Below are 14,617 nucleotides of genomic sequence, written 5' to 3'. Positions count from 1 at the left end.
TAAAATTGGGTTGATATGTAACCCGGATTGATTTTTGAGAAATCTTGTCAAAATATTTTTTAAATTTTTTTTATGATTTTATATGTTATATATAGTTATAATAAAGATTTTTTTATTAGGTACTAAAAGCAAAAATTGGACGGGTTGAGTTATGACCTGTTACTAACCGTTTTGACCCAACCCATTTTGGGTTGGGTTGGGTCTTGACCCATTTATTGTCTTAACCCATATGGAACCCACCCCCCCCCCCACCCCCCAAATTTAACCCAACACGCCCAATTGTCACCCTTAGCTAATTCAATTGAAAAGTGTTTTTGATAAGCATATTGTGTTTGACTAAATTTTTTAAAAAAAGTTATTGAAAGTCAAATTACAAAAAAGAACAAGTATCAATGCACTTCTAATATTAAAATTATTTTTATAAAAACAAATTTATTTTAAATATCTACTATAATTTTTTTTAATTAAACTAAATGGTACATATTCAAATTTTTAATTAATCTTATACATATATAAATAAAAAAATAAATAATATTAACATAATAATTTAAATATAATAAAAAATATCAAGCAAAACAATTTAAAAATTATTTTACAAATTAAAATCACCACATATGAAAATTCACCACAAAAATAAAAAAATATATGTATATATGTCGATGATAGTTTGGTCTTGAAAATAATAATTTTCTGCTTCTATTTTTATTTTTTTAAGAAGCAGAAATTTTTAGTTTCTTTTCGACAGCCAAAAAACTACTTAAGCTTCTAATTAAAAGCAATTTTACTAATTAGCCAAACTCCTTAATTTTGCCAAAAAAAGACTTTTGTTTCAAATTAAGTGTTTTTAGCCTCGTAATGTCAAAGCTCTAATTCTCATATTAATAATTCACATAACTTTAACCAACTACGATGTATAAAAAAAAACATATACCAACAAGGGTTGTGGTGGACTGGTAAGTACTCCTTCATCCTTAATCAAGAGATTTCGGGTTCGAGCCCTCTTGTGTACGGAGTCAGATTTGTTAGGGAGCGCTTTAGCCCCAATATGGGACTTCCTGGCGCGAATCCGAATTTAGTCGGGCTCCAATGTGGGTACCGGACACCGGGTGGGAAACCGCAAAAAAGAAAAATTACGCGTATAAACAAACATATACTAGTTAATTAATTAACATAACTATAGTTTGTCTTAATTACAATTCGTGACCTACTTTTAGCTATAATTACACGGCTCAACTTTTTAGTTTTGTATAATTCACATGTTTGTATAATTCTGAATTTGTATAATATAATTTGTATAACTTTTGTATAATTCGTAATTTGTATAACTGTTTACACTTCTGATGTTTGTAATTGTATAAATTCGTTATTTCGAGTTTATACAAAAATAACTGAATTATACAAATATACCCGCGAATTATACAAACATGCGAATTATACAAATCCGTGAATTATACAAACGACCCAGCTTAAATTGTAGCTACAGCTCGTAAATATGCAAACTATAGTCATGGAGCATAATTACGACTCAGCTCTTATGTTTTCCTTATTTTTAATATTCCCTTCTATTTCTAAAAATCTATAAAATCTCTTATTTCTCTCCTAATTCTAAATTATTTTGTAATGTATCTGAGCTAGTTTTTAATGTATTCGAGCTACATATTATGTATCCGGTTTGTTTTACTTTTTCAGGGATTAATGTAATTACAAACTAAATATGAATAGATTGTAATTTCATATTAAAACTATGTGATTCCTAAAATTTATACTAATTAAATTTATTATAGTGGCTATTTGCGAAAGTGTCAAAAAAAAAAAAAAACATATAAGAACCCATAAATAATAGAGTCCACTTGACCATTTCCCGCCATGTCATCTCTTTCTCTCAAACCGCTATCCATTCCTACATTCATCTCCGATAACCCAAACATTAAAACCTTCAAATTCCAACGGAACATTCCACCGCCCTGTAAATCACACTGCCAAACCGAAAGGGGCCACCAATTCGATGTCGGCGACACCTTCTTCCGCAGTGAAAGCGCCACCGCCCGTGACCTCGGTGTTCTCTCCGCCGCCCTCTACCGGAATACCACCGGAAGTCTCCGGGTTCTCGACGCCATGTGCGGATGTGGTATTCGTTCTCTTCGTTACTTAGCTGAGGCCAACGCGGATTTCGTCGTGGCGAATGATGCTAATGAAAATACCAGGGAGATTATTTTGGGGAATCTGTCTCGGGTAGCAAGTGGTTCTGGAGAAGAAAAAAGATGGGAGGTTAATCATTTGCCTGCCACTAGATTACTGGCTGAGTGTTACTTGCGAAAGGATTATTTTGACCTTATTGATGTGGATTCTTTCGGTAGCGGTTCCAGTTACTTGCGAGTTGCTTTGGATGCTGTGAAATTGGGTGGCCTGCTATACATTACCTCCACTGATGGGCTTTCTTCTGGTGGTCATAGGCCTCAACAGTTGAGTTCTGCTTAGTGTTTCTGTGTGCCCTGCAAACTGTGTGCTAATGGCACATCTTCCCCCTTAAATTCATTGTTCCTTTCTTTATTTTTTTATTTGAGTTTCCTCACTTGAAATTCTGAAAACTGTTCCTTCTTGCAAATTACATGTCAAATGTTTACAGTAGGCTTAGAAGAAGAGAAGTTTGCGCGCCTACGATTGATTGATAAAAAATCTTCATCACACCACGTTTGATTACTCAGATGGCGCCTTAGGTAGAACTGCAAAGTAAATGTTCAGGAAACTAATTCAAAACTATACATAATTAGGCACTGGTATGACAGAAGGTTTTTGCAGATGATATTTTTATTGATAAAGATATCTTTGGTGTTTGATAAAATCAGCTTGACTCATACTTAACAAATTTTAGAAACAAAAGGGAGAAAAGTTTTAGGCTCAGTATGGAGTTACTTGTGGACTATAGTGCAATAGCTATTTCCCAAGTAGTTGTTTAAATTTACTGACTCCTGTCTTTGTGCTGGGATGATCATAAAACTCATTCTTTCTCTGTAGGTCCTTAGCTGCCTATGGAGCATATGTTCGGCCTTTGCCATACTCAAATGAGATAGGTCTTCGGATGCTTATAGGTGGCGCTGTTAGAGAGGCTTCAGTGCTTGGTTATCATGTTGTTCCACTTTTCTCATACTACTCATATCATGGGCCCGTGTTTAGAGTGTTGCTACAAGTCAAGCGTGGAAAGTCTCTGTCTAGCAGGTAAAACTCAGTTGTGGACTTCTTCAGAGTTGTTTCATTAGTACTTGGTGATGATGCCTTTGCTTCTCATGGCAGGTATTATAGTTTTATCAGCTATTGCAACCGATGTGGGAACACTCGAGCATTTTCCTGGAATGAACTTGGTGAGATCAGCTGCCCTTGTAGTACAAATGTATGCTTTCGTACCTCATAGGATATCGATTTTGGTATTGTTGCATCAAGAACTATTTAGCCCATACTTATCCATTATCAAATTATGTGACATTGGCATGTGCAAGGCCACTAACTCCATTCCTAACCCCCTGTTCTAATTTTCATAAAATCCTGCATAAGTTTTACTCCAATCATGTCAGTAAATGTATGTAGCCTGGGGTGATCCATGTGGAGGGGTGTGGATTCACGTGTGCGGTGTACCCACGCTCTCGTCCTTAGTTTATTTATAGCAATGCTCTATCTCCACAAAATGACAAGAATATATATGTGCACACAAGCTCAAAGAGTCCTATGGTGCAATGGTTATTCGGGGCACCTCTACAAGTTAGATCAAGAGTTCGAATGCCATGTACGACTTGTTTTTTCTGCATGGGGATGGGCATGTCTTGTGTTCCTCTTGCTTTTTAGTTAACTACTTTTTCTCTTTTTTTGTCTGGTTTTTCCTTCTCCACGTCTGACACATCGAAATCCTTATTTACCTTTTGTTATTGTAGTCTTCTTAAAATTAAATCAAATGCCAATATTAAAACTAGTAGCAACAGAGGATGACTCATATAGTCAATAGGTTAACTGATCCCAACCTTTTTCAATATGGAGTACAGATATTCTGAAAAATTACTAAAATGAGTGGCTCAATGGTAAGAACCTAAAGGTTGGAACCAACCAGATATAAATCCTTGGATTCACCCCTGATAGTAACCCTTTAAATGAGTGGAGTTGTGTGTGCGTATAGTCAAACAAAATTATCATCAGGCTCACGCCTAAGCATTATACTTCTTTTCAGGTTAAGCGGTCACTTGTAGTTTCAGGACCCCTCTGGACTGGGCCTCTTCACAATTCTCCCCATTTAACAGAAATGATGAGTTTGGCTGATCAGTGGGGATGGTTTGGTGATGGAGAAGGAAAAAACCTAGAAAAGTTATTGAAACAGATGATTGACGAGAGTGACCCCAAATTGCCAGTTGGATACCTCAATGCAGATGAGGTTTTCACTAAACAATTTTTCTTTACTATTATTTCTTATTAATCAGAATAATTTACTTAAATGTTTGGGACCATCACACAATTTCCATTTTTTGCATTACTTTAGTTATTGATTGTTTTTACCATATTCTGAACTTTAATTTATTGTTTTATCACTTGCAGATAGCAAGTCGGGCTAAACTTAACTTGCCTCCCCTAAGTGTGATAATGAACTGCCTGCACAAGGTATGCCATTAGTGTAGGTATTAATGGAGTGTTTAGTGTTCTTTCTCTTTAATCAAAAGTAACTTTTCCATATTGAGCATAAATATAACGGTTTCATTTATCCCGCAACAGTGAGGTCCCTTTTTTACAATATTTAAGATTTGTAGAAAGAGAGTCTGACAAGCTTGACCTTGTAAATTGTAATTGGTGTTGGCCACTGCAAAATGTAAAAAAGAAAATGTGAAAGAGTCATTTAGGTAGGTATTGAAATATTTGACCATTGTCTCTATGTCCTTCAGCTAAAAGACCCCTAGGGTTTGATTCTAGAGCAGAACACTTTCCCAGTCCAAAACAAATTGAACAAAACTGTGTCCGCGCTGAGCAGCTTGCCCGCTGACAGAAACACAATCTACTTCCTAAATACCTTTAGTAGAATATTAAAATAGTTACTACCTTTGTCTCAAGTTGCTTCTCTTACTTTCCTTTTTAGTCTGTTTAAAAAAAGAATGTCTCTTTCTTTTTTTGACAACTCTTTAATTCTAACATTCAGCATGACATGTTTAATACTACAAGATTAAAGGACATTTTGGTACATTCTACATATCTTTAGTTTAGGACCAATAGATTCAAAAGTCTTCTTTACTTTCTTAAACTCCATGCCAAGTGAAAATTAGACAACAAATTGACATGAGGAAGGAGTAGTAAATATTGAATTTATTAACTTTGATGCATATGAAAGCCTCTTCAAATGATTCAGTACTTTATTTTTTTTTATTTTTTTGCCAAAAACAATTCAAAAACCGATTCTCTTGAAGCTAACAACAAAGCTGCTTGTATTTGAACCCAAACACCACCACATGTTATTCCTCTCTATCTAGATACACCAAAAAATAGTTGTTGGGATCATTTTCCATATCTTTTGATAGCCTTATCAACTCTCCAATAACACCAGCACTCATAATTTCCTTCTTTATTTGTACATACATTTTGATATTTTCGACTCAAATTTGTTGATGGAAATGAAATTTATTTAGTGAACATATCAAACTATTAGGCCAGACAACAACATGTAAAGCTAGGAAAGGAAACGTTGAATGGTTTGAAGTTTAACCAAGCCTTGGATGAGCATAATGATGTTTTCCCACCAAATATTAGAGAGAATGCTTGCTTATGGAAGTATTCCCTCTGCTTCAAAAAGAATGACCTACTTTCCTTTTTAGTCTCTTTAAAAAAAATGACCTACTTTCCTTTTGGTCTCTTTAAAAAAGAATGACCTCTTTCCTTTTTTGGCAACATTTTAATTTCAGTTTTCCATGTGGCGTGTTCAAGGCCACAAGATTAAAGGACAATTTTGTACATTTGACATAGCTTTAATTTTGAACGAGAAGATTCAAAAGTGTTCTTTATTTTCTTGAACTCCGTGCCAAGTCAAACTAGGCCACTCTTTTTGAAACGGAGGGAGTATTTAATACCATGTTTATAGTTTCATGGAACTTAAAGGGTGTGTTTGGTGTTTTCTTGAAAAATAAGTAGGTTTTTTTTACTTATTTTCTAGTGTTAGGTAAATAAGAAAAAAAAGTTATTGTCCCAAGAGCATGCTCTTATATGTAATCTAACAAAACACTATGGAGGGGCTCAAGGGTGGTACGTGTTGGGATGATCAAAGGGTGGGGATGAGACAATAGACTTGGAATGCCACTTATGGAACTTGTTTTCTCTACTTCCATTAGGGAATTCGTTTTCCTCATTTGTTAAAGGAACTTGTTTACCTAGAGAAAATATTATCCAAAACATTTTTTTTTATGACAAGGGAAACCTGCAGCCGCTACCCTTTGGGTGCGCACAGGGTAAAACCCCACTCCTATGCAATAGCTCACAAACCACATAGGAGAGGTAACCTGCACTAGGCAAACCCGATGTGACGAACTCGACCCGGCAAACCCCTTACTTTCGCTAGCAAGGGATTTCGAACTTGAGACCTCCAACATGGAAGTCCCAAGCCCAAACCAATAGGCCACCCGAAGGGTATTATCCAAAACATTTTGACCAACCAAACTTGGAAAAATTGGAAGACATTTTCTAGAAGATGTTTCCTCCATACCAAACACACCTGAAAGCTCATCTCCTACACATTAGCTAGATGTTTTGGACTTCAGATAGCAATTTGGTTTTTTGATGGAGTAACCTATAACCCCTGTTAATAGTACTGGTAATGTTTTGGACATCATTAGTTCCCTGGTCTTTAGTATAGTTCACTCATGTATTGGTAGCTAGCTACTACATCTCATTTGTACTTGTTGCATCTGGTTGATGCCTTGTAAATGAAATCTTTTTACCTCCTCCAAAAAAAAAAAAGACAAATAACTTTTGAATTTATATGCAATTTTCAATAATGATATTGCGTGGAGCATTATAGAACCCATGGACTATTTGTGATCGGGGTTTGATTATCTTAATGTGATGTAGGTAGATAACAAGCTTGAATTGACACATGTAACACTTGAGTAAGTACCTCCAACAGTAAATAGTGTTTGTTGCAGCTTGCTTTGAGAATCTATAGATCTTTTCAATTAGTTATGGACCTTTTCAATTAATTCAAATAAATAAAATACGAGAATATTAAATTGAAACTATTTTGAATTTGAAATTCCTAATGCACAGATGACATTTAAAGCTTAGTAATGAAGTACAAGAAATATTTGTTTTTAAAAGTTCTCTTTAAAATAAACTCAACTATAATTTGTGGCACTTTAGTGCTCACTTCAGAATAATTACACCCTTTATAATAAGTTGATGTTATTTGTATTTTTTGAAGATGGTAATACAAATCAACTTATCAATCACAATTATTTGTTGCATCTCAATATGCTAATCATATTTAATATAATTCTGTGAAACTCTTATACATACAAAAATGTCAAAGTCTATTTTAAATAACGTGAATATAAATTTTTTTATGTTAAATAACATTTGGGTAGTTTTTTTTTAATTTAAACTCAATGTTTTTAAAACTTCAATAGAGAGTTATATTTTGAGTAAAATAGGCATGGTGTGCAATGGCCTTAACACCAAATCTGTTGGAAGTAAACTACCAAATAATCATTTAGGTGGGTTGAACGGGTTGTGCAGGATGTCTTTTATTCAGGCTTTGGGAGCAAAGATGTTTTTAGCTCACAATTAAATGGTGTTTTTGCATGGATTCTCTCCCTCGGGTGATTCTATGCCAATATCCCGTTCTGCTCCAAAGTCTATTTGTGAATAAACCCTCCATTGTTATTATTATGCTAATATTATCTTATTTACTACTGTTGTTTCTTTTACTAGTTATCTTTACTATTTTTGCCGTCAGTACGTTTCTTTCTTTAATATTTTCATTTTTGCACTTGCATTTCTTTCAAAACCTGTTTCTGGAAAATGATTTCTCGAGTCGAGGGCCTATTAGAAAAGCCTCTCTACCCACAAAGGTAGGGGTCAGGTGTGCATACACCCTACCCTCTCCAAACCTCATTTGTGGAACTATACTGGGTATGTTGTTGTAGTCTTGTTTTCTTATCCGTACATTTTATCTGAGTTTGAATGCATATTCATGTATCAAAACATTGCTGATGGAGCAATTGCATTCCACTGCGTTGAACTTTAAGCATAATTTCCTTGCCATCTGCGCCCTTAGATTTATTACTTGTTACAAGCGTTAGACATAAGATTACATTATCAAGGGTTTTATTACAGGGAGGTTATGCTGTTAGCAGATCCCATATTGCCCCAAATGCGATTAAGACAGACTGCCCCATGGTTGAATGTGTGAAGATTGTGAAGCATCTCCAACAGCCTGCTGAAATGAGTTCATGCCACTAAAGTTCATTGCTTCTGCAGTACATCGATGAAGGGGATGGTCATTACTGTTGCAAAAGGCTTTAAAAAAATCAGTTTTCCAAATGAACCACACAAAATTCAGTTGTCACGATTACAAGATTTGCATGCACTTGCGAAATTTGGATCCCAGTATTAGTTTAACTGGGCAGAGCTATGCTAAGTTTAGCTTATCATGTTTTTGGAAATATGTAACACTTCTAGTTGACAGTTGAGAACGGATTTTGTTCTCTTGTTGAATTTTTTTTTTTATGAGTATTAGCATTGACAAACACAAGTGAGTGAAACGAATATGGACGATTCACATAGCCAATGCAAACTAGATTTAGATCAAGATGTATTGTTGCTCATGTAGTTTTGTAAAGTAGATCCATTTAGAATCAGCTGCAATTAACATTATTACCTCAGTATCAATTAGGTCAGCTATGTAGTATAGCTGCTCCATTTAACATTAGTACATTACCACCTTGGTATCTAAAGGTTGAAAAATATGGAGTGTGGTGATTGTAGCATACGAATTCATTGTGAATATTGACACAGGAGAGACTGCTATCGCAGATGCTCTGTAAAATCAGCTAGGGACTTCAACAAGCTTGTTACTATATTTCGATGAACTGGATATTTAAGATATTGAGCTCACAAGTCACAAGATAAAGAGTAGTTTTATTCGGGATCCATACATCACAATTACATCAACCAGCGACTAAAAATAAGAAAAATAGGATGCTCATGTCACTCAGCAATTATTTCCCGTCATAAACTTTTACAAACATGGTCTTCAAAGTCTAAACATCGTCAGATATCCCTCTTCAGGGGCACTCGTTTTCGTAAACATCATTGGCATATTTCCAGTTGATAACTTTCCATATATTCTTCAGGTAATCTGGTCTTACATTTTTGTACTGCATCACAAAAAAGCAAGGCAAATCAGTTGAGTTCAATAATAATTCTTAAATTTGAATAAAAAGACCAGACTTCATAAAAATGGCTTTTGAAAACATCTGTCTGTCCATAAACTATGACATAGGACAACAAGCTCTTCAATACATTCATACAGAGAAGCTCATTCACCCTCATTATTGAACCTTTTTTCAGTTCTATGCAACATATAAAGGCCAAAAGCATATAGTTAACTCCATCAACTAGCAAGGAGAAAATACTGGCTAGCAAGAAGTAGCAATGTCAATCATGCTTCTGAAGAAAAACATCGGTAGCATCCCGAATATTGTCACAACATTGTAGACACATGATGTTTGGTTACTAAAGCACTGTAAAAGAATAAACAACTCACCTGCAAGTAGTATGCGTGTTCCCAAACATCCATACCCAGAAGAGGTACCAAATTTGCTCCTTTAGAAACCAAAGGGTCCTGCAAGAACAAAATAATCCCAAAAATGATCCCTATCATAATTCACAAGGCAACCTGACAGGCAACAATTACGAAAGCATATGCCAACGTTCTTATGCAATCCACTAGATAAAAAGGATTGCCAAAAAAGACAAAAATAAGACCTATCTACAGTTGAAGCCTGGGCCGTATGATGTAGACTGCAGAACGCTGACAGACCAAGGAGGTGGGTAAATGCAAATAATCCTAGATGGTGCAAAGACAGCATCAATTAACATAAAAAAATACATCTCTCAATTATGGCAGCTAATAATAAATGGAAGACGGATTATTTAGTCTACAGCTTTAAGACTTCTAAGCGATCAAGAAATTAGCAGTCTTGTGCATTTTCTTTTCGCGCTTTCTTGGATTATATTAACCTCTAAGTCAAGGCAACAAAGTGGAGGCATCAACTTCACTTGTTGAAGATGATGCTCAGCTATCTATTAATTTAGGATAAATAGAACATATCTATCTATTAATATAGGATAAATAGAACATGCATCAATCACCTGATTTGCAGTGGTTTCAACCACCAGGCGCTTAAGCTCTTTGTCCACACCAAGCCACTGCAAACATAAATGCAAGCTCAAATAAATAAATAAATAAAAGGTACAATCCAAAGCTTGATTTGCAGCAACATAAGCTGACCAACAAAGACCCAAGAAAAGGAAGTGAGACCTACCACCCAGCCAGAGCCCTGTAAAGCAGCACCTTCTGCATTCATCTTTTTTACTAAAGCTTCCAGTGAACCAAAGTTAGTGTCGATAGCCCAGCCAAGAGAACCCTTTGGAGGCTCACCACCACCCTCCTGCAATATGATTAAGCAGTTATGTCATTTCCCCTCAAAGCAGAACAATCAAGTAACTGAGGGAGCAAGCTTACGCTGACAGGGGAAAGGTTATTCCAGAAAATTGAGTGATTAATATGACCTGTGTGAAAAGTAAAAAACAAAAATCATCAACTTGGATAAAAGAATGATTACTTGTAAAATCAACACAAATAATTCTTTGACAACTGGTTGTTTGGCCACTACAATGGATTCCAGGCATGGAAGCAAATCAAAGTGCAACTTGTTGAAGAAATGGACCTTGGGCCAAATTCACTCCAAAAACTAGCTCAGTTGGTGAGAATTGCACAAGTCATATAGTCCCCCATCCCCTACCGAGGTGGGAGACTCAACACAAGGTGCAAGAGAGAGTGCAGAACCAACGTACTTCTGGCATGAAAATCAGCTTATTAGTTTGTGACCATCTGAGGTTTATCTTTTGGACCACCAAAGTTGCCTGCAAACATTTATATAGTAACTAATTCCTGGATATCTACGGATTTCTCATTTTCCAAACAAGCAAAAAGACCATTTACGCATTCAATTGGCGTCATTACCACAACTAGAACTGGTAATTATCATGGCGCCATCGACCATGATAATTCATTCAATCAAACCTCAGAGGGTCCAAAATTGACTCCTCCTAATCTCTTCTCATCCAACTGCGATAATTAATTCCACCTAGACTAATCCAATATCATCAAATAAAAGAACCACTTAGGAAGATCAATCTCTCAAATTCCAGTTCAATTCAAATCCAATTAATCTAAAAAAATGCAATAACACAACCAACCAATCAATCAAATTCAACAAACCATAACAACCGACAAAGCGTAAAAAAGCGAAGTGTCTAGAACCTCCTTAAATAAGGCAAAAATAAATTCAAATCAATGAATTATTCAGTAAAAACAAAACGAGAGAGAGAAATGGAGATACCTCCGCCGTTGAATTTGATGGCACTGTGCAATTTGGCGACGGTAGGAGCATCGCCTTTGGAGATGGCATCATGGAGCTGTTCAAGGGCCTTATTGTAATTAGTGATGTAAGTCTGATGATGCTTCTGGTGGTGGAGCTGCATTATATCACCGCTAATTGCCGGCTCCAGTGCGCCATAGTCGTATGGGAGATCGGGGAGTGAAAAGGTTTGAACGCCACGGAGTTGTTGGCGGAACCCTATCCCTGCCGCTAAGGTCCGTCTGCTCACGAAAGTCCGAAGAGCCATTTTCGATTAATATTTTAATTTTTAAATGCTTCTAGTAGAGTGGTGTGGTGGAAATGATTCTGCCAGCCAGCCCTTTTATAATTACGGGTGGAGAAGTGGAGATAACTTATGGAGCTCACGACACCGTAATCCAAGTTAAGAAAGTTTGGTGCACAAAATATTTTTATTGTGATATAGATTGACAATATTTTAATAAAAAAATTATTTTCTTTGTCCTAATTGATGTGACACATTTTGTTTTTCGAGAGTTAAATAATTTAGGTTTAATCGAGAATTTGCTCGTGAAATTTTTAAATTTTTTAAAATGAAATTTATATATTTGTAAACTATGAAAAAATCTTATAGTAAGGGGGGTCAATGACACGGCTTCGTTGGAAAAAAATATTAAATACATATATATAATGAATAAATTATTAAATACATATATATAAATAAAAGATAAAACTTAATAAAGTGACACTACTTGAAATAGGCGATGTTTTAGCTTAGCTGGTTTGATGCCTCAATTGTGAATTTGAGGTCTTGTGTTCAATATTAGGGCTTTTTATCTATTAAAAGACTCTTTCGATAGATTCTAAATGGACTATTCGTAACTACAATTATGAAATTAGTGGAGTAATTTTAATTATTAATTTAATTGGTGGTAAAAAAGATAACATTAAATTAAGGGAAAAAGAACAAATATACCCCCGAACTTTCAAAAATGGTATGTATATACTCTCCGTTATATTTTAAGACCGTATATACCTTGCTGTCTTATTTTTGGGTCATATATATCCTTACAACTAACGGAGAAATACATGGCAACATCCCAACAATTGACTCTATTTTATTTTATTTTTCACCTACAAAACTAAAAACCCACCCAGATACTTTAAACCCACCCGTATATCCAATTTTATCCCTTCTACATCGTCCCCATTCACCAGCTCCGATAACTTTCTCAGAACCATCGCTGTCGCCACCCAATCACACACTACATCCAATTTTATCCCTTCTTGATCGATTTCTAGTTTTCTATTTGATAAATTTTCATGCAAAAAACCCTAACAACATGAAGAAATCTAACCCAATACAGGTACAAAGAACACATCATCTTAAAATGAATTCAAAACCCTAACAACCTCTGTTGCTTTGTCTCATTTTCTTGGTACAATAACGAAGTCAACATCCAATACTCCATGGTGTATTGTCTCCATAACCCAATGTAATGTGGAAACTCCGGTAGAGTCTCGACGTCAGCGTAATGCGAGCCAATTTTGACAACCACTGCAGGACNGATCCACCTTATGGAGCTCACGACACCTGTAATCCAAATTAAGAAAGTTCGGTACACAAAACATTTTTATTCACGTAGAACTTAAAAAAGGCTCACATTTTAAACATTGCGATATAGATTGACAATATTTTAATAAAAATATTATTCTCTTTGTCCTAATTGATGTGACACATTTTGTTTTTCGAGAGTTAAATAATTTAGGTTTAATCAAGAATTTGCTCGTGAAATTTTTCAATTTTTAAAAATGAAATGTATATATTTGTAAACTATGGAAAAATCTTATAGTAAGGGGTGTCACATGACACGGCTTTGTTGGAAAAAAATATTAAATACATATATATATATATATATATAAATAAATTATTAAATACATATATATAAATAAAAGATAAAACTTAATAAAGTGACACTACTTGAAATAGGCGATTTTTTAGCTTTAGCTAGTTTGATGCCTCAATTGTGAATTTGAGGTCTTGTGTTCAATACTCTACTTCATTTATTTTTATTTTTTCACCTCATATGAATTATCAAAATTTTGAACCAGCCAGTCATTTTGAGTACTAGGGCTTTTTATTTATTAAAAGACTCTTCTGATAGATTCTAAATGGACTATTCATAACTACAATTATGAAATTAGTGGTGTAATTTTAATTATTAATTTAGTTGGTGGTAAAAAAAGATAACATTAAATTAAGGGAAAAAGGACAAATATACCCCCGAACTTTAAAAAATGGTATGTATATACTCTCTGTTAGGGGTGTTCACGGTTTGGATAAAAACCAAATCAAACCGAAAAACCGAACCAAATCGATAAAATAAAACCGATTTTATTTGGGTTTGGTTTGGTTTGGTTTTACATTTTTGAAAATCGATAGTATTTGGTTTGGTTATGGTTTTATTCGAAAAAATCGAAGAAATAACCGAATCGAACCGATGAATTATATCCATATTTTTAATTAATTTACATACTTAATATATTGTTTTTATAAACAATTTTAAAGATCTTATACATATTTTCATTAAAATTTCTTTATAATTTACTTATTGAAAGCAAAAATGTCCAAGATGAAACATTTATCTTATTGATTTCATGTATATGAGTGTCTATGACAATTCTTTGTGGACTGAAAATGTTATTGTCTCTTCCTTCTAGGCCAATATAGTGAATTTTAAAGCTTTATTGATAGAAAATTTAGTGATCGAAAGTTCAATAATTTAAATCATTCTAACTATTTTGTTTTGAATGGATTATTGTCACTTTTTTAACATTTTGAATGAATTGTTTATTTTATTTTTGTGTATGGTTAATAACCGAATAACCGAACCAAACCAAACCTAAACCGATAACCACCAAACCGATAAATGTATATTTGGTTTGGTTTGGTTTGGTTTTGATAATTTTAAAACCGATTA

General features: G+C 34.5%; 2 protein-coding genes across 3 annotated transcripts in view; one reads left to right on the top strand and one right to left on the bottom strand.

Moving 5' to 3' along the window:
- The first annotated feature begins 1,866 nt into the window (after positions 1-1,866).
- On the top strand, positions 1,867-8,813 carry LOC125872100 (tRNA (guanine(26)-N(2))-dimethyltransferase). The gene is made up of 6 exons (XM_049552773.1): positions 1,867-2,462; positions 3,016-3,216; positions 3,292-3,388; positions 4,214-4,414; positions 4,576-4,638; positions 8,347-8,813. The coding sequence occupies exons 1-6, from the start codon at positions 1,867-1,869 to the stop codon at positions 8,470-8,472; spliced, it is 1,284 nt and encodes a 427-aa protein (XP_049408730.1). The 3' UTR covers positions 8,473-8,813.
- Positions 8,814-9,070: 257 nt separating this feature from the next.
- Positions 9,071-14,617, bottom strand: part of LOC125872110 (superoxide dismutase [Mn], mitochondrial) — a 333,170-nt gene continuing 327,623 nt past the window's right edge. Inside the window, exons 2-7 of one of the 2 annotated variants that reach the window (XM_049552784.1) lie at positions 11,640-11,934; positions 10,760-10,806; positions 10,560-10,685; positions 10,387-10,443; positions 9,779-9,856; positions 9,071-9,389 (exon numbers count right to left, since the gene is read on the bottom strand). In XM_049552784.1, coding sequence (XP_049408741.1) covers positions 9,297-9,389; positions 9,779-9,856; positions 10,387-10,443; positions 10,560-10,685; positions 10,760-10,806; positions 11,640-11,925 — 687 coding nt within the window. In that variant the 5' untranslated portion in view covers positions 11,926-11,934 and the 3' untranslated portion in view covers positions 9,071-9,296. Of the gene's footprint in view, positions 9,390-9,778; positions 9,857-10,386; positions 10,444-10,559; positions 10,686-10,759; positions 10,807-11,639; positions 11,984-14,617 lie in introns of those variants that run through there. The other variant, XM_049552783.1, reaches the window with a different exon arrangement.

Source organism: Solanum stenotomum, chromosome 8, assembly GCF_019186545.1.
Source record: "Solanum stenotomum isolate F172 chromosome 8, ASM1918654v1, whole genome shotgun sequence".
Taxonomy (NCBI): domain Eukaryota; kingdom Viridiplantae; phylum Streptophyta; class Magnoliopsida; order Solanales; family Solanaceae; genus Solanum; species Solanum stenotomum.
Note: the sequence above shows the minus strand (reverse complement) of the source record. Positions and strands in the feature narration are given on the sequence as shown.